Raw genomic sequence first — 22,388 nt, 5'->3', positions numbered from 1 at the left:
ACAATCCTCTGAAGAGGGATGAATGTGAAGCAAACCTAAAAATGTTTGAAACACTTGCTACCCTACAGGTAGGTATCTTTGTAGTTTCAAACTACTTTTGATTTACTGTAGTTATTGTACCTCTTCTTCTAATATGGATACTATTGAAAATTATTTGTATTAACAATTTACATGCAAAGGTTGTTTTTTGTTTTTGTTTTTTCCAAAGAGATTCTGTAGCTTCAGTAGACTTAAAGAGATTCTAGAGCCAAATTAAATAGTTCCTGGGAAAGTTCCCAAGCACTGGAACTCAGCTGGTCTCTTAAATTGTTAGCATAGTCTCTTGCATGCTGAGTGGTACTGTCCTAGACTGTACCCAGGCACAGGTTAGAGTTGGAATGAGACAGAGACCATTTGAAATAGGTGCTCCTGGATACTCCTGTTCTATATCCTTTAACAATTTGATTAACCAAAGATGACCTATTTAAAATATTAGTGTAAAAGGAGATTGAAGTCTATGCTTTAAATCCAGATTGTCTGCTGTAAGACTTTTTTTTTTTCCCTCATATTGTTACGTTAAAAGGTGAAGCAGTATCTAGTTAATTGACAAAATGTTATTCATATTACTTTACAATCTTTTCTAACCTTAGTCTTTACCTTATTAGAAAGGTTGTGGCTAAAATGACTTAGGCAAGTACATGTCTGTGGCTCTGGCAAGGAACAATAGAATCTCATAGTGTCTGTTTAAAGCAAAAGATTAGATACTCTCCACAAAGTCTTAATTGTTAACACTTCAAAATTTTCATGATAGAGTACTGTAATATTTTATTAAGATCTTATTATGGTTTGCAACCTTAATTTTTTTAATACAGCATTTGAGTAAGAAATATCCTTCAGGATTTTTTGTTTATACACAAAATTCTCTAATTAGTTGCATAAATCAGTAATTGGTAGAAACTAAATAATAATAAAGTCACCTTCTTACTGAAAATATTCCTCTAAGAATGAAGCAAGAAATAAAAATGTTTTAACAGGAAAAATTCTAAATGAAGTTACATGAATGTAAGTATATCATCTTATTTTTTGTTGCAGGAAGACTTTGATATCTTTCTTTCAGTTGAAGACTTTAGAAATCCTATGCTGATGTCTAGGCTTCTTGAGATGCACATCAAAGCTTATGAAACTGTCAGATCTCTGTCAAAGTCTAGAAAAGAACAGACAATGAATTGTAATTCAGATGATGGTAAAGTAAAGAATCGTTCTACTGAATCAAGGCTGTACAAACTGGCTTTGCTCCTGCAAAGATCAGAGCAAGAACTGGGAGAAAAACTGGTCTTTAGAGCATTAGATGCTGGAAAAGTTGAAGACGCTGTAAAAATATGCAGGTAAAATTGCAGAGATTTTCAAGAGGTTAACTCCTTTAATGGACTTTTGTGTAGTATTTCTGAAGTTTTGTAAAAACAAGCAGATGTGTAGAGTAAAGGCAAGGGTTTTGTTGTGTTTTTTTTTTTTTTTAAATGAGTGTTTAAGCAATATGCTTATGTTGCTTTTAATAGGAATGTAAACGTTTAGTGTCTCAAATGATTGCTAAGTATAAGATTCCTTACAGTTTTAGGGTGAGACCTAAGTAAGGCACAATATTAAATAACCATTAGGAGAGCTTCTCAGCTTACATAGGTAGAAGAAAATGGTTGTATACTGACCATACGGACCACTTTGTGGTTTCTAACTGGTCTCTTCGTCATGCTTAGGTTGTCAGATAATTTAAACTTACTATTATCTTCTCCCAAAGAGGTCAGATGAAAATCTTAAATATCCTTCTTACTATGATCATGTTCTGTATCTCTCAGGATATATCTCTAAGGTAAGCTCCGTTGTGTTTTTTTCACTTCAGTCACAGAAGCTTAATTGCAGTGAGTCACATATGTGAAATAAGTAAAAGAGAATTAAAGAATTAGAACAGAATGTCGCCTTAAGTGAAAGCCCTAGGGACTATTGGACTTTTTATTATTATTATTTATTTTTAACATCCATTTTTTAATAGGGACTTCTATGAAAATCACTGTAATGAAGAAACAGGGAAGCTACTGTTTTCAGCATGTCAAAGGCTTTGTCACATGTTGGGAGCTGATGTTCCAATGATCACTCCTAAAGATATAAATCTTCCCGCAGTGATCTATGAAATGGCTTGTCAAGCAGCTACAGTATGTAGTCCAGGTAATTACTCTAATTACTGAACACTATTTATTTGTGTTCATGTTGGAGAACTGATCAAAAGCAAAATTCTATATAAATTATCTGTCCAAATAGCTGCTGCAAAATATTATTTGCTTTTAATAGGGTATATGAGCCTTCCATTCATAGTATATTAATAATGATCTTAATATTTTTACAGATTTGCTATTAGATTCTCTGGAACTATGTAAATATACTTTGGTTGCCAAGGAAATTTACAGACAGTGCCAAATAGAAAACTATGGATTTACAGCAAAGGTAATTTCTTCTAATTTAAATATATTTTTGAGTATATGTAATGTCCTGATTGATGGAATAGAGTTAATTGTACATGTGTCTTTTCCTATTTCTTCAGGAATATTTAATCAGTTTGTTCAAAAAGAAACAAAGGCAAAACAAATAAGCCTCCAACTCTACAAATTAGGGTTTCTCTGAATACGCATGTACTTCAGTGTAAGGTGTAAATGGTTTGAGTACTGAAAGCAGTGCAGCAGTGGCACAAGTAATTCTCCACTTGTGTATTAATAAATCCTGCTAGTGTGACTGAAAATAGTAGGGCTTTTACTGAGTAACTGCTGCCAAGACTGCCAGAGAGCATAGAAAGCTGTCTATATTTTTTAAAACAAAAAGAGCTTTCTTTAAAAAAATAAAATTAAAAAAAAAAAAGGTAAACAATGGCAAGGAGAAGGTGATTATTTATTTTGCTTTATTTTAATTTTCTTAAATGCATGTATTATGTGAAGGTGTTCGCAGCTATTTTGTAAAACTTAAGATGGATCAAGTTCTTGAAGAGCATCTTTGTCTTTTGTTCGGGTCGAGTAATGCTTTGAGCTTCTTGAAATGAATGGGCTCTTACAGTTTGAGTGGAATAGATCAAAATGACTAGGCAAGCATATTTATGCACTGAGTGTTATTTTTCTAAAAAATGATCCATTTGAAAAATGTTTGCTAAGAATGTTTATGAAAGTCTCCATTAAATTAATTGAGAATGAGTTTGGGCTGTGCAACTAAATAAGTGCCACATGAAAGAGAAATGTGGCTGCTGCATAAGCAGGAAATATATTTAATGCTAGTGGACATTTAACAATAAGTAGTGCAATAGAATCCATTTTCAAATATAACAACATTTACTATTCCTGTTTATAAACTAATTTTTTGAAACATTTAGTTTGTGAATAGACGTACTCATTAGCTGTTCTTTTTATTGTGTGTAATTTTGACAATGTTTTTATTTAGACAACATCTTTTGGAGGAGATAAAGATCCTTATGAAGAGTGGACTTACAATGACTTCTTTAATGAAGATGGGATAGTTCTTGATCCACAGACAGCTCTTCCAGTTGCATATGAAACTATTTCTTCTCTTCTGCCTGTTTCTGGTAAACTTGCATTCCTGAACACTGAATCAATATATAAGCTATATTTCATAGTGATTTTTATCTAGGACAATTTGACAGCTGTGCTTGTATAGAAATTAACACCTCAGAAATGTCAGTTAGACAAGCTCCTGGAAGAAATACACAAAAAACAGTAACTGAAAGCTATTGGTGTATATTCCTTTCTGAATTTGAAAAGATATTCCCTTCTATAAAATAACTTCTGATGAAGCACCGTAAAAAATAAAAATAAAAAAGGCAGTCCTGGCTCTTAGAATACATATGTCTTCTGTTCTTATTCAATTTGTATTTTATGTACTTGAAGTGCAGTATTTTTAAGGTATTTCAAGGCTTTACAGTGTTGTTGAGATCTTGGTACATTGCAAATGTGTATTTGTCTGTCTTCCAGAGAGCAAGCTCTATCCTTTGGACTCTACCAGCCTGGCAAACTGCGCATTTATTAAAGGTATCAGAGTGGCATATTCACCAATTCAAAAGTATAAATCAGACAACCAAAACATGACAGATTTAAATTAAACCTATGCAAGAATGAATAATTTGTAGTTTTTAAATAGTTGCCTAGGAGTTCCTCTTAAAGCCATGTGCTAGGGAGACAGCTTGGTTCAGCACAGAACACACCTGGCTAGATAGCAATTGCTACCATTCACCCATGTAATTTTGGAAATGTTGTCAAAGCCTGTACTTTACTACAGTTCTACCACTATGAGCATTATCTAGAGTCTTTCCAGGAAGATGACAAACTTCTGTTATTTGAACTAAAATGGGAGTCTGTATTAAATTAAAAAAGCTCTGAAAATTTAAAGTTTCAAAGGAGGCTAAGTCTCATCTTGTGGCATATTAATTTTGGTATTCTAAAAATAATATGCGTATTCTAAATATTCATTTTCTGAGATTATTTTGTTTCTGAAATATATCATAGGACAGAATCTTTTGCTGCCAGCTGGAACTCCCATGTGTGCAGTGCTACAAAACCTCATGGAGTGCAGTCAGTGCGAGTTAGCTTTGCGGCTAATAGTCTGTTCATATGGATCCTGTCTTCACCACGTTATATCAAACAACATGAATTTGTCCCTGAGTGAGAAGGTATGACAAGGGCTATGCGGAAATTTTCTAACAGTAAATTGTACAAGTATGCCAACTATAAACAAGTTTAGTTTTATAAGTATTTGATAAGATAGGGAGAGGCTATTGCCATGACCTTGTAAAAAATTACTACCACCTGATAAAATGTTCAGTTGTTTTGTTAAAGGAGATGGCAGTTTCTTCCCTATTTCTTGTGGTCTTCTGGTTCTCTTTACAAAGTACATTCAAAACTACACTTCTATCCCCTGCAGAAAGGCCAGGAGTAAAATGAAGGTTAATAATGGTTTATTATACCCTTTCACATTGTGTTATCATTGGTTAGACTGGGAAAAGTTGCAAGTAGAATATTGAAGTCATGCTCCTCACTTCAAAAGCATTGGGAAAATTAATTTATTTTTCTAACTGGAAGAGGTCTTTTTAAGACCTTAATTAAATCTGAAAATACTATTACTGCAGTACCTCTTAATATGCTATAAATGGTAAGAAGTTGAAGACTTGGAATTTATTTTTAAGTGTGTGCTGATTGTCTTTTTTTATATTAGCTACATGATGTCAGTATGCTAGCTGAAACCAAAAGCTTTCTTACTGCAATGAAACAGAAGTCTGCTTCGGTAATTATGACCACTATCCTGACCTTACTACACAAGGTAAGAATGGTCTGAAAGGGGTAAGAAAGAGCCCATTACTTCTGCCCTATCAAAGAAGAAACTACCCTTCATATTACAGAACCCCATTCTGAAATTGTTATATGGCCAAATGCCACAAAACGCATGTGTTGGGGAAAAATCGTGCACCCTGGAAAACCATGATGAAGATGAGGGGAACCACTGACAGTACTGAGGTGGTGGGAGGGGATTGGGTGACAAAGCTTCATATTTCAGTTGGGCAGGGGTGAGCTGGATGGCCTAACAGGGTTGGCCCCTACAGTCCCAACTTTCTGGGACTGTATTTAAAACAAATAAATAAATACATTTTGTTATACTTTATACAAACAGACCTATTTAATCACATTCCTAAGTTTTTAACTTTTCTTTCCAAAATATAGGTGTTCAACTGTCGTCTCATAGATCAGGACCTGGCACTGGGATATTGCACAATTTTGCCCAAACAAGATATGTTCAATAAGCTATGGGAAGTCATAAACAATACGTGGCAAAATTATAAAAAAGTTCTGGTAAATTCACAAGCCAATGTATTTCTTTAGCATATACAGAATGTTTAAGAATTTCTTCAAGATGTCAGCAATGTCATAAAGAAATGCAGAAGTTTGCTTTTATTAAGGGTCTAGCTGTCTGAACAAGTTCCTCACTGTAGGGGACCACTGAGAGATATGCTACCACTGTTAGCCACAGTGTAAGATAGTTAGCATGATGCACGTCCAAGCATTAGCTTACCTCATCATGACTTATTTCAAGGCTTGACATTGTTTTTTCTTATTGGTTGTTTCTTTTCAGATCCCACCATAACTTACACCTACAGTATTTTGGAGAAATTGTTCTCTTATAGCAATTTTCACAAAAAAGAATGAATAAACAAATCCTCCTATTAAAACGTGAAGGAAGCTGGAAAGTAAAGCATAACAAAGAAATAGGGAGGGAGAGTAACATAAATATGGAGAAGAGATGATGTCTAAAAACACCTTTTATATTAATTGCACTTAGATCAGTGCAGCACTGTTAAAATATTTTTGAGAGAGAAACTGAATTTTAAAGTAGTTTTGAAGTGCTAACTTAGCAGGTAAGGGAATCCTGATAATATGTTCTGTGAAGATTGTTTCCAGCTTCCACAGTTCTGCAATCATCTGTGAAATTGTTTTAAGCTCCTCCAGAGATTTAGACCTTATGATTTTCAGTTTTCAGATTATTTACTATACTTTTATTCACTTCCTTTCTCACTTCTTTAAGGCAGTTGCTTTGGTTGGAGTACAGCTTGCTACCCAATGTGGTGAAGCAAAAGAAAAGAAAAAATTCCAAGAGGTGGTTACCGATGCAGAATGGGGTATCCAGCTTGGTGAATTTGGAGTGAGTTTGATTTTTATCTATAATTTATTTATTTTATATTTTTATTAACTGATTATATATCAGTACATTCAGAGGATTGTTGATTTTAAATAATTTTCCATTCAAAAGTAAGGAAAGTGGGCTTTTTTTTTTTGTTTTTCTTAACTTCTCATTCTGCCTACTTAAATAAAGCTCAGAAAATGAGAATGTAATAATTGAGAGTGCTATAAAAGAACTTTGAATGCTTAAGTATTATTTGGCACAGGGAATAGTCAGCAAATGTATTGCTTTTTCCTGCTCTAAAAATCTCTGGATTTAAACTAAAGAAAAAGATTGACTGTAAGGAATTAGTTTTAATACTGTCTGAAAGACTTCTTTGGGAAGAACATAAAATATTTCTTTATTTGTAGATTTCTTTTGAGACTGTATTTAGACAACCCCCGATAAGAAAGAAGGAACTCATAAGAACACTGGTACAAAATCCAAAAGTAAACACTGATCTCATATTGAATTACTGCAGGTAATAATTGAAGAAAATCAATTGTGTCTAATTGCTGCTGTAATGATAACCATGCCTATGAAAATCTGTTTTTGTTTAAATAGATACTAATTTATGTAATATACAAATTGTTCTTTATAAAATAGTATGCATTGGAATACATACTGGTCATCAAGCTCCTTATTTCCCTGTGAAAAATTTCACCAGAGACATCACAGGTTACAAAGAAAATAATATTCTGTCCTCTTCTAGTACTTTCATGCTGGACAGTGGTGCCGCACTGCAGCTTTGCATTGAAACACTTCTTCTCCAGAATGCTAATACAAATCATGTCGAAGATGACTCGGCAGAACACAGTGAGAAGCAACCTCATTCCACATTACTGGCTAGAGCACTAGAAATAATTCCTCTACTGAAAAGCACAAATGAGCTGGTCACTAGGCTCAGTGGAATATTGCTCAAGGTAAAAATAAAATAAAAATTAAAAAAATCCCTGCAGTATGCATTGAGTCTAATGCTGCACAACACTTGAGTGGCAGATTAATAATTCCATAGAAATTTCAGAAGACTACTTTTTCCAGCTGTGCTGTAGAAATTTTCAGCTTTCTACTTTTCTAGAAGAAAGATAGAAAAATAAGTCTAATTTTCTTGAAAAAATATTAGCTTTTCTTCGCAACTTCTCTTAAAAAAAACGATGGAAAGTAATCAAACAAAAAAGCCACTTCTAAAAATTAACCACATTGGAACTAATTAAAATTGCTACGTGAGAAGTAGATGGGGCAAAAAACAATGTATATCTGGGTGGTTTTCCTTCTCTTTTCTTTTTAATCACTTAATGCCTGGTCTTTCTGCAATGCCCTGACAATTTTTTTTTTTATGATTATGAAGTAGAAGTCTCTTGTTCTAGAGCTATATGTTGTGATGCTTATACCCTTTCTCCAATGTTATGTCAATATAGTTGGTATTAAAATTGAAAAAAGTTAACTCAGTTGTATGTTTTGTAAGACAAATCACTATAAAATTGGTCATTATTTTGAACAGCTTGATCCTTATGACTATGAAACCATTGAAATTGTCCTGAAAGTAATGCAAAATGCTGATGAGAAGAACACCAATATCCAGATCAATCAGGTATGTCCATACCCTGTTAATGGCTTCTGTATTCTGTTTGGTTTTTTTTGCTTATTAGTGTAGTTATTCAAGAGTGTTGAAATTAATTGAATAATCTCTAATTGAAGAGATAATAATTATAATATGGAATCTCTATTGAATCATAATTATTGAATCATAATTGAATCTCTACTGCTCTCATTCAGAAAATAATATTCAAGAACTAGTGATCTCTAGCTGTTTCTCAGCAATGGTTTGTAAGAGGGATAAAACTTTACAGATATATATATATAGCAAATCTGACAAAAAATAATCTTCAGGCAAATTTTACTGGGGGAAGGGCGCAAGACAGTAGTCCTGTGGCTTTTTTTCCTTGCTCTTTTTTTTTATATTATTATTTTTTTCCCATAGGCTTTGAGCCTTCTCAAACATCTGGAGTCTTATAAAAGAATTTCCCCACCTGTGGACGTGGAACACCAATATGTTGCAGAGCATGTGATTCCCTTATCTCCAGCTGCTGAAACCAGACTGCCTTTTCATCTGATATTCTTCAGAACTGCTCAATGTTTCTGGAACATTATATGTATGTTCAGTATTTTTTCTAGCTATATAAATGTATGATTCCCTTTCTCTGTTATCTATGAACTTTAAAGTTCTACAGTATTTATTTTATATTATCTGTATTTCTTTATTAATACAGTTATGTTCCCCAGTGCCTCTGAAAGTACTTTTGGTACCAAATTTCTTTCTAGTGAGGTAGCTGGCTTTCAGTGGAGCTAAGACAATACAATGCAGGATTCAATCCTCAGATGATTTTTTTAGGGCCTCTCAAAGACCAAAGTAACCCACATATCTGACAAGCCAGGCCAATTAATAATCTTATAAATTAACATTATGATCTTTTGCTCCTAGTGGAGGCCTGCACCTAACAATAGACTGAAAGTGCTTAATTTCGTAGAGAAAGCTGCAACTAGACTGTGACGCTTTCGTAAGTTGCTGTCTTTTTCCTTGCAGCTGCAGAGCTCAGCGAGGAAACCTTTCCAACACTTCTGTTGATTTCCAAACTAATGAAGGTAAAGTTGCATCTCGAAAGGATTTATTTCAAACTTTTCCTTTTTTGCCCCTCCACAAGAAATAGTACAAGCTTTCTTCTTTCTTCGTTGTGATTTTTGGTCTTGCTATAGACATTTTGACAATGTTTAATCTCCTTTAATGCTTTTCTAGGTTTCACTGGATACTTTACACATGTCTGCAGCTCAACATGTCTTTAAAAAAAACTTGAAACCAAAAATATATGAAATGAGAAACTCTGGATATACATCAGTTGTTAACAAGGAAACAACTAAAACCATGCAGACAATTCAGTCATATCTGCTGTCTATAATTAATCCAGAGTGGGCTGTAGCTATGGCTCACAAGATTGCACAAGAATTTCCAACAGGTAAGGTGCATATCTGATGACCTGAGGGGAAAAGCAATAGCGGGAGGAGAATACATTTAAAACAAGAAAAGCTAGACTGTAACCACACATCTGTTTAGTATTCAGAGATAAAACCTGAGGAAGCTGGAGAACAAAAAACATTTGTCTCCTACATCCAGTTTTGAAAAGTAGGCTAGAATGATACCCATTGTGTAATACTATCACTGTTAAATCCTTTTTTCCTCTTTTAAGCCATGTTGTCTTGGTAAAAGTTCTTGCATGTTTAGCTTTCCCCAAGGTACCTTCTTCTGACAGACAAGCTTGCCAGCAAAAGCAAATATTTCAACCAGATTTAAGGTATCTTCTCCCTTATCAGAATCCAAATAGGTACTTTTTAGGAACAAGAGCACTCCTAAACTCTTTAATAGTGTTATAAAAATAAAGCAAATAAACAAACAAACACATTAAAATAAAATGGATATTCTGTATAAGTTAGAGGAGATTCATGAAAACAAACTCTATTTACTTTTTACCCCCCTTTTTTTTCCCTTAAAAAAAAAAAGGTCCTGACCAGATTCAAGCCTTGAAATTCTGTCTCTTTCTGGCTGAGAAATGGTTAAAGAATACTACAGCTAAGGTAATGGCAAACTTCTTGCAAAGCTCTTGTTGTATACTCAGGTATTTGCTAGCTCTTTGTCTCTTGGTGTTTTGGGCAATGATATATAAAATGTATCATAACCAACCCGGTTATGGGAAGTACTTTCTTCTGAGGAGTCACTTATGCTGTCATTCCCCCAAAGAACTGTCTCTTTCCTTTAACATCCTGTTCATGACCTAGCAAAAATAAGGCTTATGGTTCTTGGAGGTTGAACAAATAAGCATATAACTTTAAAGAACAAGAAGATGTTCTTTCTCCTTTTATGAGCGTTTCTATTACTGCAGAAGATTCAGATAGAGCCTGTTCCAGATGTTGGATCAGTAGCATTATTAATTTGTGTTTGAGTTCCAAGACTCTAGCTATTTGTAGGAGCATATATATATAAAGTCTGCTTTGCCTCTTTATTTTAGGCTGATTTTTCATGGCTGGTAGGAAAAGGTGAATGAGAATCTCATCATTGCTTATAAATTTCAAATATGCTGTCGAGCCGTTGAGACACGATGAACACTAAATAGTTCTCTGACACTTAGTCACTCTTTTAAATAGAATTGTGCCAAAACTGAACTATAATTTTATATACTGGTGCATGTGGTACATATTTTTATCTGACTTCCTTACACATAACTTTGCTTACAATTTTTTAAAATATTTTCTTGCTAGAGCAGTATGGCTAATATTATTAATACTAGTTCCCCAGTTGAATATTCTGGACTATAAAAAGTTAACGATTTTTCTAGAGCTTTTGAGTAAAAGGAGATTATTTTATTTAAAAACTGTTTTGCTAAAGGATGATTCACGTGAAAAAGCAGAAATCCTACAGAAGAAATTGTATATACAGTATAAGCGATCAGCAACAGAAAATGTTCTAATAACACACAAGCTGAATACTCCAGAGCATTTAAAGTCTATTGGGAAACCAGCAAATCTTATCATTTTGTTATATGAACACCACAGTATAGACCAAAGAATCCAAAATCCAACTGGCAGAGATTATCCAGGTGAGTATATGCTTAATCTAGTTTTGAAGAAGCAGAAAGCATTTATTTTCAAAAATGCTAAGCAATATAATACTAGTCTGTAAATCCATTGTCTCAATCTATTTATGCAGATATCCATACAGCAGCTAAGGAAATAGCTGACATTAACGACTTGGATATGAACAAAATTTGCGATAAGCTGCTGGATAAATGGCTGTGTCCAAGTGTACTGCCCTCAGAAGTAAGTCATCACTGAATATTTGGCTTTGGAGATAAATGGCCAGTTACGTAAAATATATCTATTTTTACCATTTGCTCAAAAAACTAATTTTTTTGCACAGTTCACCATTAGTACTTGTGAACCTATTTAAGTTGCCTCTGGATTCAGACTACTAAGAATTTTAATGCCATTCTTATATTGTTGCAAGCCACTGTCTCCAGTGAGAATAATTTGAAATGCTTTCCCTTTTCTCTGTACAGAGGTTAAAATCTCATCTTTGGTTCTACACTAATGTTGCATAGCCAGTCAAAAGGAGTAAATGAATGTTTAGAGTCACCAAGAGGGTGAATCTTGTCCTGTTGCAGCTTAGGAAATAGAGGGTTAATTGCTGCCTGTGTAGCATACAGCTGGGTGAAAAAGGGCAGAGAGCACACATTGCCTCTGCTTCAAGATACCAGTTAGCAGGGTGAGAGATTAAAGAGCGGTGTTGACTGCCAAGCACACAGTTAAATAAAGAAAGGAATGATAAAATTAAAATTCCTTTCCTTGGCTGCACTAGCAGGGGTGCCCAGCTTTTACAACAGGGTTTAACAGGGATATGACCCAGTTATTTATAACAATTCAGATAACTCTCAAAACTACTCTTTCATGTCTTTTTAAAGAAAACTCAAGAAGTCTTCGGAGATATATGGGAAGATGAAGAACTCCGAAGGTACATACTTCATCTTGCATATGATACAGCAAATTTTTTCTTAACTTGCAAGTTTATATGGCTTTTTCAAGAAACCTATCACAGTATGTGATTCAGAACTTGCTGCTGCAGCCGCAGATAAAATAAAATTTTTATTAACAGTGATGATAAACAAGTTTAGGCCAGAAATGCCATGATTGTTTTTTTGTGCTGATGTTCCTAAACTCAATTTTTTCCTATCATATAAGTGGTGTTGTCTTTACTGATTATTTCTGCATCTTAACATTTATTAGAGCTGCATAGGAGATAGAGCTGCCCCAAACACAAGTTCTGCTCCTTTGTTAAAAGTGCAAGAGCCACACTTTAACACAGGCTGAAAAATAATTATTCAGAACTTCCACATGTTGTCAGACATGTTGTTTGTTTTGTTCACTAGAAAGCAATGGCACTGGATTCTATAAAAATATCTTATGTTGCCTTCTTATTTTCTGGTTACATCAGTCTTGAATCTTCAAATACTGATGTATACAGTGAAATGTTATTTGCAATAAATTCAAGATAAAAGTAAATGTTTTAAGGATAGTTATTTGCAGGTTTTCTCCTCGTTTGCCTTTGAATCTCTTATCCTCAAACTCTTTTTAACAGTGAAATATATTTAAATTTGAAGGAAAATTGATGCACTGTTTCAGTAGCTATGCTGTACTTGTATTAAAAAGAAATGCATTTTTGCAGAGTTCTGTATCTGCTTCAGTCACGTCCAATGGATTACAGTTCCAGAATGCTTTTTGCAATTATAACATCTGCCACATCTGTAAGTTTCTAAATTTTAGTTTTAGCATGCTACTTATGAAATTTTTTTATGTCTCATTAAAATCAAATGTCTGCTTAGCTGTATTGATTTCATTCTAAGGTATTTGTGTCTGTCTTTGGATAATTTGTATGTCTGTGTGAGCTCTGCTTCCCTACCTTCTCCCCTCCCTTTTGGAGTAAAACTGTGTTGAATTTTGCTGTTGACTGTCAAGAGCAGCCCTTGAACCCTGGATTTTTTAAATTTATTATTGATAGTATGTGAAAATAGCTTCACTAAATATTTTCTAGAACACGCTTTAAACGAGTGTAATAATACATTGGCTCACTTTGAGTGGAATTTAAACAGAGGGAAAATTATTTTAGCACAAACTTAACCTTCAGCTGCTCACCTGTAGTAAAGATATTTATGATACTATATATCACAAATATTTTTCTTGCATGCATGAATATCCTTACATCTAGAAAAACAGCTGTTTTAGCAGTGTTCTTTAAAGTTGACATATTTCATCTAGGTAGTATAAAACTTGAATGTAAACTATTCTGTTACTTAGCATGTATTTTTGCTAAACGCATTTCTGCCAAAAGTCTTAGAAAAATCCTGCAACATAACCTGCTTTCCACTTGTTCATCCAGTTATTGCAAACTTTCACTGTATTTTTTTTTTTTTTTTCCCCCCCTCTCAGCCGTTTGGTGTTAATAAGTTGACGTTTGCTCACAAGAGCAGAGCGCTTAAGTGTCTGCTCTATTTCGCAGATACCAACACTGTGGAAACACTCTTCAAGAAACCCATTGAGAAAGTAAAGTAAGAGGATTTTTCCTTTAAAGTGTTCCTTAATAATGATGTATTGCTAGTCTTTCATCAGACCTTGGAAAGAAATATATGATATTTGCAGAATTATTCTTTTTAATATTTTTTTTGAGCTTTTAAAAATTTTGAAGAGCATAATTAGCTCTTTTAACTTCACTGTAATGCCGTCCGGTATATCAGATGCCTCATTTGTGAACCTGAAAGTAACATAATGTGGATAATATTTTCCACAGATTGCAGTTACTTCTGTTGTAATTGATGGTTTTTATTTCATTAAGATTTCATTAATTTCTTTCATAAGTATAAATACTATCTACATTTTTTCCTTTTCTTTTTAAAGCAAGAGAAGAATACTTTTTGAATAATATCCTGAGTTTGATTATGTGAGTTATAATAGTCACTGTAAACATCATTAACTTCTTTTTTTGTGATTTTTTTTTTTTCAGGCATTTTCTAAAATGCTGCATTTATCTGTCAGAGTTTGAAATCTTGAATATTCCATATACATATGAATCATTTAATAAGAGTCCTAAGGAAGGAATGATTAAGGGGCTGTGGAAGAATCACAGCCATGAACCCACGGTATGCTTTTTAAATCCTTTGTGATTTTTTGTTTGTTATGCATTTGTGTGGAATGTACACCTTCCTACACAGTACATCTATTTCTAAACAGATGTTGCTCCAACATGCTCTGTCCTACTCATACACTACTCACGATAAGCTACCCATAATTATTTAAAAATACTCGTGGATATGTAGGAGTTACCACTAAGGCATTCCTCTTTCAGAATACAAAAAAAAAAAAAAAAAAAAAGGTTGATGTGCTGAATACTGCTCATCACATAATTATTTCCTGCTAATTACCCACCTTTTTGTACCCACAAGATCTTGCTTCTTGGGAAGCAAGATCTTTGATGCAGGAGCTTTCCCTCTTCTCTCTCACGTTTTTTCTCGTGTTTGCGCTCTTTTTGAAGTTGCTTGGACTTATACTTCATACTTTAATATGAACTAAATATTAACCAGTGTACACCTTTAGAATAGCTGTCAGTTATTTATTTAATATGCCAGGAAGGGGCTCTGCTTAGGAGCTTGACTTTGACAATTGCTTGGAGTTACCAAGTATGTTTTGTGAACTGCTAACTTGACACTAAAGACAAGGGCAAATAAATGAGATTTCTATGCACACTAGTGCATGACAATAAAAATATGCTGTTCTATTAAGGCTTCAGCAGTACTACCCTTGATTTATAGCTGTGAAATGGAAGTGATCTGTTCTATAGTTGAAATACAGACATGCTAGTCTAAAATTTGAAACTGGAAGATGATAAAAGCTTCATTTAGCCTTGGTAAAATTAGAAAGTAAGTATCAAGTATATCAAGGATAGGTGTTTCTTTGTTGTGTTTGTTTGTTTAGTTCTCTTTTCGTGTTGAAAATTATTTTCCATGTGGCTTGGTTAAGACCTTAAAGGTCCCTGTAATACCAATAAAATCTAAAATTATACTGACAAACAGTAAAGATTTGAAGATGATGAATGTGTATTTATTAAAATAAAGTGTTTCCTTAACTCTCCTTTAGGCTGTTAGACTGGTGACAGAACTGAGCCTGGAATACAAAGTATATGATTCCCAGCTGTGGAATGGTCTACTACAGAAACTTCTTGGTTTCAATATGGTAAGGAATTTTTAAGCATGAAGTTATGCAGTGATGAGAGGAAAAAGCCTTTTTTCCTCATCACTGATTTCTGAAGAATGTGATTGCATAAATAGTAAACTTACTGTGAGTAGCTATCTGTGATTTATAATTTAGGTTGTTTGCATTGAACCGATGAAGCTTTGGGGAATTTGTATTTTACCAGTAGTGCTTGAGAATGTTGATCTTAAATTATTATAGTTGTACTTTTTCTTTTTAAAACAAAAGGCCTTTCAGATGGCAAGAGTAAATCTTATGATAACTTGAAAATTGTCTTCATATCATTAAAAATGTGTATTACTTTATAAAATTATATTTGTATGTGAATATATATACACAAACGTGCACAAACATGTATATATATACATGTTCAAAAAATATTATCCCTATAATTAATTTATTATGATAATAATCCTGATTTTTGTAATTGATAATCTTAATTACCTCTTACTGTCAAACTGTACATTATGTTGCTACAACCTAAGGAGGAAATAGATGTACCTGGCAAAACAGTCATATCAGGAGCCATTCAAGCTAGCTTTAATCTAGTAAGAATTTTGTAACAATACCAAAGAAGATAGGATTTAACTTTATGAAGTTTATGAAGTTTTAACTTTATGAAGTTTTCAGCACATTATATTAAGGCTACTGAAAATCTTGGGTATTTACTGAGACAGCACATATTCCTACTGCTGGTGATAATTTAATTTACATAAATCCTATTTCTGTGTGCATCAGTTACTCACCTCAAAGGAACAAAGGTGTCTTGAAGAACTGTTAATTTGCATTCTGCAAACAAGAAGAATAATCCAGTTCTGTACATTATTGACAGTTCTTCAAAATCACTGTGGTATTTTATAATGGAATATTTTTGTTTCAGATTCAGTATCTAAGAAAAGCTTTGATAGCAATTACTGGAATTCATTCATTATGGGAGGTAAGCAAATATTCTTCAGCTCCTACTCTTCTCTTAGCAAGAGTTTGGAGTCCTATTTGTATGTGTAAATTAATGGCAGCAATCTATTAAAAGGAGTGTTACTCATTGAAAAACTGCCTTTTGAATGAGTATTTTTATGACACCTGCAATATGCAGATGAGTATAGTTATTAATCAGTGAAACAGTGTATTTTGCTCTTGTAGCTCCTTCAGTAAACACTTATTTAGAGTTAAGTTTGTTTGACAGAATTACTTAACCATCAGTCAAAATATAGTAAAATCTTAGACTACACAATAAGAAAAGCAATGTTAGAGAATAATTCATCCAGTATAAAAGAGAAAATCAACAGGCTTCTTCCACCTACAATGAGTCAAGTCAAGATGTCTGTGTTTACATTTAGTAAAAAGCAAACAAAGTTGTAACTTTGAAAACTTTTCTGTCAACAGATTCCCAACTTCAGTCGAGCTTGGCGAAGCGTGGTTCTGTCACCATTTCTCACAGGTAGAATTGTTATTAATTATCATGCTTGTATAGTAACTTAGTTATGTATTTACTTTATCATGGCTTCTTTATTTCTTAGCTTCATGTCCACCAAGTCCTAAACAGGTAGAGGAATGCTGTGAGTGTTTCGTGATTCTGCTCAAGTGAGTACATAGTACATACTGAATTTGGATTAATTTGAGTGGGAATTCCCTGTTTGTAATTTCTCTTCCAACAACCTGGCCTGGGACACACAAAGGAGCTTTAAAAAACGGGGAACCTGAGGAGAGGGGAAGAACCTTTTGCCTGTTGTGGAAAGGGCAGAATCAGGGCACATATCCAAACAGAAATTCCGTGCTTAGACTGTTGGCAATGTATGCTGTAACTCAGTACCTTGGCTATCTAAACAGTGCTTGGAACAGGGACTTTGCACAGACTGCTGAAAACCAATTTATTTGCCCCTCTCACTGTCCCCACAAGGAATATCTGTTCTTATCCTGACACTTTAACACTCATGTTCAACCCTAAAAGCCCAGTTATCTTTTTATTTATTTATTTATTTATTTTGGTTAATCCGTAGTATAGCCTATTTCCCAAAATATTAAGCCAGAATATAAGAGAAAAAAATATTAATTTTCCTACAAAGAATAAACCTGACATGGTAAAAAAAATAAATAAATAATCTAGTATGCCTGTACACATGGTTAACCTGTATTATATTAAGATTCCAACCATCCTATACATGCAAACAGTTTTTCATTACCTTTGCAATGTATAAAAGCACAATAAACTTAGATTAGTAGTATTTCACCTAAAGAACAGGTAGCTTCCATTTCACGGCTGTAAATCAAAGGTTGTAATGTTGAGAAATTTCCTCCTTATCTTCTTTCTGAAGGTGTCCTGTTTTGGCTGACTTGGATGTCATTGGAATAGCTAAACAATATGCACAGTTGGACCTTCCAGCTCTTGCCTTGGGATGCCTGTTGCTGATTCCTCAGTCTGAGAAGCGAGAGCAGCAAATTCAGGTAAATTAGAAGATTTGTGTTGCAGCTGTGCAAAGGAAATGTGTTTAAGCCTATTATATTCAATAGAGGCTGTACAAGATGGCAATTTCTAAACTCCAGCTCATTTGAATATATCACTGCTGAAAGCTGCTAGACATCTCCCACCCTCAGAGGCTACAGCCTCAGACTTCTCCTTCTGAAAGAGATCGTGTGAACACTTCCCTGTTTTTTGTTTTTTTTTTTTAAGTTTTGACTCATTCTCAGCAGCTTTTTGTCACATGACTTTGCCTTTTGTGGGTTAGAGAACATTTTAGAGGATCCCCCTCCTCTATCAGTTAGGAGGTCAGTAATGCCCAGCAGGGGGCTTTAGCGGCTGACTCATGCATGCATCCACTTCCTAAAAACTGAAGTTCAATCTACTTCCATGCACCAAAGTGTTAGGTTCCCTGATAACCAATATTTGTTTGTGGTGAACAGTCAGTATATGGGGGGGGAAACCAACAACCAACCCACACGCAAGTCGTATGCTAAAGCAGTGTGTGAAGCTGATGACAACATAGATAATTGCTGAGGTGCTAGCAGTAGGCTAGTTTAATAGTTGACTGTAAGAAAAGTACAGAATCCTGCTTTGGAAGAGTGTTCAGACTTGAAAGCTCCTGCTTAGAAAAATGCCTGATACGCATCACAAGTTCTGATGTAAACCTTCTGTCTTAAAGCCATTTCCTCATTATTTGTGTATCCAGAGAGCATCCTTTCTGTTCTTATTTCTTTCCCTTAATTTATGCTCTGCGTCATTCTTAACAGATGAAGCATTATAGGCTGTTCCTCTATCTGTCATGAACAAGCTGGCACTAGTAAAGGCATCTTAAATTCTTAGATTTCTATTCATTTCCACTTAGAGTTAAGCCAGGAAGATTTTTCCCAACTTACAGCACCAGTGTAAGATGTAGCCTGCTGGCAATGAGTCAAAAGAATCTGTAACCACTACAGTGAGATACCGTTTGAAAGTTAACAGCGTTAGTAATTACTACTCTTTCAGTCCAACTGCACAGATCCTGGTTTGAGAATTTCATGTTTATACCTCGAATTTCATAATGTTAATTGTTTCTGAGTAAGTCAAATACTTGCTCTGAAGGGAAAGAGCTAATGCTTTAATGCTTTATTCACAGAATATTGATGTTTTATATCTTTTTTTTTTCTTTTTTTTTTTTTTTTTGCAAGGGTTTCTTATCAACATGTAACATGGAAACTGTGCTGCAACAAATAGATGAACATATGAACACTGGAGAAGTGGTGGCTTTTGCTTCTCAGGTAAATAAATAAAATTTACGTCATTTGCCTTTTAATTACAGACTTTCTCAAAGGTAACTGTTTACAACCATGTTTTTTTTCTCTCCCACAATCTTGCCAAGGATCAGTTGACATAAAGCGTAAACGCTTCCTGAAATAGCAAAATTTGCAAGGATTTTTGCATTTTTATTAATGTTGTGTAAATGGATGATTTTTTAATATACACACACAGTGCTGTCTTATAGGTTGACCCTAATTGTAGGACAGCATCATTTGCAATAGCACTTTTATATTTCTTAACAAATGTTTCAAGGAAAAAGGCCAAATGGCTTATGAAATTGTACTCTCTCGTCTTGCCTTGTATTGCCTTCCTTAAAAGCATGTTTCTTAATTCATTCCCTTAGAATCTGAGATTAGTCTTGATAAAAAAGCTGACATTTTGCAGCACTAAAAAAAAATAATAATAATCCTGCTTTATAGGAGTCCAGTACTGCTCATTTTATTCAAAGGTCACATTTCTTATTTATAAAGCATTAATATTTTGCCATTACTAAAATTTGAATCTACAGATTAGATCTTTGATTTTGGACAATATCATAAACAAGAGGCTATATGAAAAATTCTTGAGAACGAAGTATTTTCCACTGGTGAAGCAACAACTGATGAATACTCACCGAATGAAAGAACTGGTGGATTATTTTGTCAACAAGAACTGGTAGGTTAACAAAAAGTAAAACACGTGATGCATTGCTTATGGAAACTGAATCTCTCCTTTACTTTAGTTTCATTTATTTGAAGTCTTGGAGATTCTCTAGTACTTGCTCTTCAAGTTTTTAAAGCATTGTTAAACTAAAAAAAAATAAATAAAAATAAAAATCTTACGATATTACTTTGCATACTTAAGATACTGTTTAACAGGGTTGTTCAAGCCAAAATAGCAGCTTATTGCCCCTGGACTGTCAAGATCAAGCTCAGTTAAAAGAGCAGAAATCTTGTCTGAAAAAGCAAATGTTTGTCCTTAAGAGTTACTTCACCATACAGTCAGGTGAATTCAGCTCAGTTGCATTATGGAAGGACAGTGTCAGCCATGGTCATGCTCTGAAAACAATAAACAAGCTGTCTGTGCTCAGGAATTAGTGGGTTTGCTGCTGTGTTTCAAAAGCTGGAAATACCTACTGTATTTCACCTGAATACCAGTTATCCTGCAGTCAAAATGGGAGAGGAAAAAATAAGTAACTATTTAAAGTCTTGTATTTATTTGATTTTTAACAGCTACAGGTTAAATGCTAAGATCTACCTGACTTCAAAAACATGGAGTTATACCTGGGTTTATATTTCAGTGTATTCAGCCTAAATTCTTGGTTTTTTAGAGAACTTCAGTTGACAAAGTTGATAAACTTTTTCCTCCTACAGCATTGATGATGCAACAGCCCTAATTCAAGAATATCAAGAGAAATGTGGAAATCTTACTCTGGTAGATAAATCATCCTCTGATATTCTGAAGGTAAAACAAAACACTTTGTACCTCATGCAGTATTTTTTTCCTTTTTTACTAAACTAGGATTCCCACTCAAGTTCTAGCACAAGTACTTGTTATTGGATTTATTTTAGTAAAATATATTCTATATAATAAAATATCCCTTTAATTGATGCAACTACATTTTAATTGAATCAAATGTGAAAGTGTTTAAAAGCACAAGGTTTAGCACTGCTCAGAAGTCTTAAATTATATCCTGTTTTCTAAACCCTTTTAATTTTGCCCTCTTCCCCTCCAGGCATGTATGAATGGACCAGAAGAGACTGGCAAACTAGAACAGTCATCAATAAGGTGTTGATTTATCCTTTGTCTTTTCTCCCTCTGCTGGCAAGATAAGTGCTATGCATTAGCAATGTACATACCGGTCAAGTGAACATTGAACTAAAACCTCACTGCTTTTCTTCCAAAAGAAATATTTTCCACATTTTTTTAACTGTTCTATGCTGTTTCTATGCCATACTCTGCCACAATTCATACTTATCGCTTTGATTTTAAGAAGGACTAAAACTGATTTCCTTTACTTTTGTATTATATCTCTGTGTTGAAGTCTGCTGTCAGCATCACTCTTAAGATTGCATTTGCACAAACATAATCTTCCATAACTGTAATTGAATTTTAAATTGGAAGTGTTACGCTTCGTGTAAAATATGCCTTTTCGATAAATTGTAATTTTAATTAAAGTATGAGTATAAATAAACTGAGTATCAATATTGACCTTCCAGTATTTTGTAAACTTTATGAAGTGGCTGGTAAGCTTACTTGTCAAGAGAGGCTATTGACTGAGTAGAACACATTTGGCAAAGTTTCCTTTTAACCTTGTTCTTTATTGTGCTGTAGACATTAAGAAAATGATAGGCATGTATTTCACTGCATGAAATTGCAGTTAGCCAAAGTTTCCTGAGATACCAAGCTGAAATACTTGGGTCTTTTTATAAGGTAAAAATAAGCCTGCTTTAATAGAAATAAGATTGACACAGAAGTAAATATTCTAGCTGATCCTTTAAGTTCTATGGATAACTCATTAGTTTAGTATTTCCTATAGAGGCTTGAGTTACAGAGATTTTTGCACAGATATTGCACTGAAGAAAATGGTAATACAAAAGACAATATATGCAAAGGAAGCAGGCCATTTTTCTAAATGTTGTGCAGAAGACAACAGATTTATTTATATTGGAAAATTAGCAGTCATGAGAAGCAGTAGCTATTAAAATACATGCAGTTCCCTGAGACTAGGGAAAAGGTCCACTCTTCTTGAACAACTCATTTTTTAGGCTTCAACAGTAGTACAAGTGTTATATGGAATTACATTATTTAAAACCTTTGTATGTGGAACAAATTATGTAGACATACTATCAGATATAAGCCATAAATAAATGAAAGCTTCTCTTTACTGTTTACAAAATTAATGAGACTGTCACTCATTAAAGCATAGTAGTGTTTGGAATGGCTTTGACTATAAAAAGGCTGAAGTTCAACTTCATACAGTGAAATTACTAGTCTAAGTTAAGAAAGTGTTCATTCTAATTTTTCAAAAAATCAATCCAGTTTATTCTTTTAACTTAAT

General features: G+C 33.9%; 1 protein-coding gene across 1 annotated transcript in view; it reads left to right on the top strand.

Moving 5' to 3' along the window:
• The window catches only part of KNTC1 (kinetochore associated 1), a 40,580-nt gene extending 19,132 nt beyond the window's left edge, over positions 1 to 21,448 (top strand). Inside the window, exons 33-64 of the mRNA XM_082774281.1 lie at positions 1 to 68; positions 1,072 to 1,364; positions 2,024 to 2,196; positions 2,375 to 2,472; positions 3,451 to 3,592; positions 3,999 to 4,055; positions 4,530 to 4,693; positions 5,236 to 5,340; positions 5,739 to 5,867; positions 6,598 to 6,714; positions 7,104 to 7,213; positions 7,445 to 7,655; positions 8,234 to 8,323; positions 8,714 to 8,885; positions 9,317 to 9,375; positions 9,527 to 9,743; positions 10,286 to 10,359; positions 11,168 to 11,378; positions 11,489 to 11,598; positions 12,240 to 12,289; positions 13,001 to 13,079; positions 13,762 to 13,880; positions 14,333 to 14,468; positions 15,463 to 15,558; positions 16,457 to 16,513; positions 16,960 to 17,014; positions 17,094 to 17,157; positions 17,889 to 18,018; positions 19,219 to 19,308; positions 19,857 to 20,002; positions 20,701 to 20,791; positions 21,063 to 21,448. Coding sequence (XP_082630407.1) covers positions 1 to 68; positions 1,072 to 1,364; positions 2,024 to 2,196; positions 2,375 to 2,472; positions 3,451 to 3,592; positions 3,999 to 4,055; positions 4,530 to 4,693; positions 5,236 to 5,340; positions 5,739 to 5,867; positions 6,598 to 6,714; positions 7,104 to 7,213; positions 7,445 to 7,655; positions 8,234 to 8,323; positions 8,714 to 8,885; positions 9,317 to 9,375; positions 9,527 to 9,743; positions 10,286 to 10,359; positions 11,168 to 11,378; positions 11,489 to 11,598; positions 12,240 to 12,289; positions 13,001 to 13,079; positions 13,762 to 13,880; positions 14,333 to 14,468; positions 15,463 to 15,558; positions 16,457 to 16,513; positions 16,960 to 17,014; positions 17,094 to 17,157; positions 17,889 to 18,018; positions 19,219 to 19,308; positions 19,857 to 20,002; positions 20,701 to 20,791; positions 21,063 to 21,122 — 3,773 coding nt within the window. The 3' untranslated portion in view covers positions 21,123 to 21,448. The remainder of the gene's footprint in view (positions 69 to 1,071; positions 1,365 to 2,023; positions 2,197 to 2,374; positions 2,473 to 3,450; positions 3,593 to 3,998; positions 4,056 to 4,529; positions 4,694 to 5,235; positions 5,341 to 5,738; positions 5,868 to 6,597; positions 6,715 to 7,103; positions 7,214 to 7,444; positions 7,656 to 8,233; positions 8,324 to 8,713; positions 8,886 to 9,316; positions 9,376 to 9,526; positions 9,744 to 10,285; positions 10,360 to 11,167; positions 11,379 to 11,488; positions 11,599 to 12,239; positions 12,290 to 13,000; positions 13,080 to 13,761; positions 13,881 to 14,332; positions 14,469 to 15,462; positions 15,559 to 16,456; positions 16,514 to 16,959; positions 17,015 to 17,093; positions 17,158 to 17,888; positions 18,019 to 19,218; positions 19,309 to 19,856; positions 20,003 to 20,700; positions 20,792 to 21,062) is intronic.
• The last annotated feature ends 940 nt before the right edge of the window (positions 21,449 to 22,388 follow it).

The sequence above is a fragment of the Aythya marila genome, assembly GCF_965140915.1.
Source record: "Aythya marila genome assembly, chromosome: 17".
NCBI lineage: Eukaryota > Metazoa > Chordata > Aves > Anseriformes > Anatidae > Aythya > Aythya marila.
The sequence above is the reverse complement of the archived record's forward strand: the minus strand, read 5'-3'. Positions and strand labels throughout refer to the sequence as shown.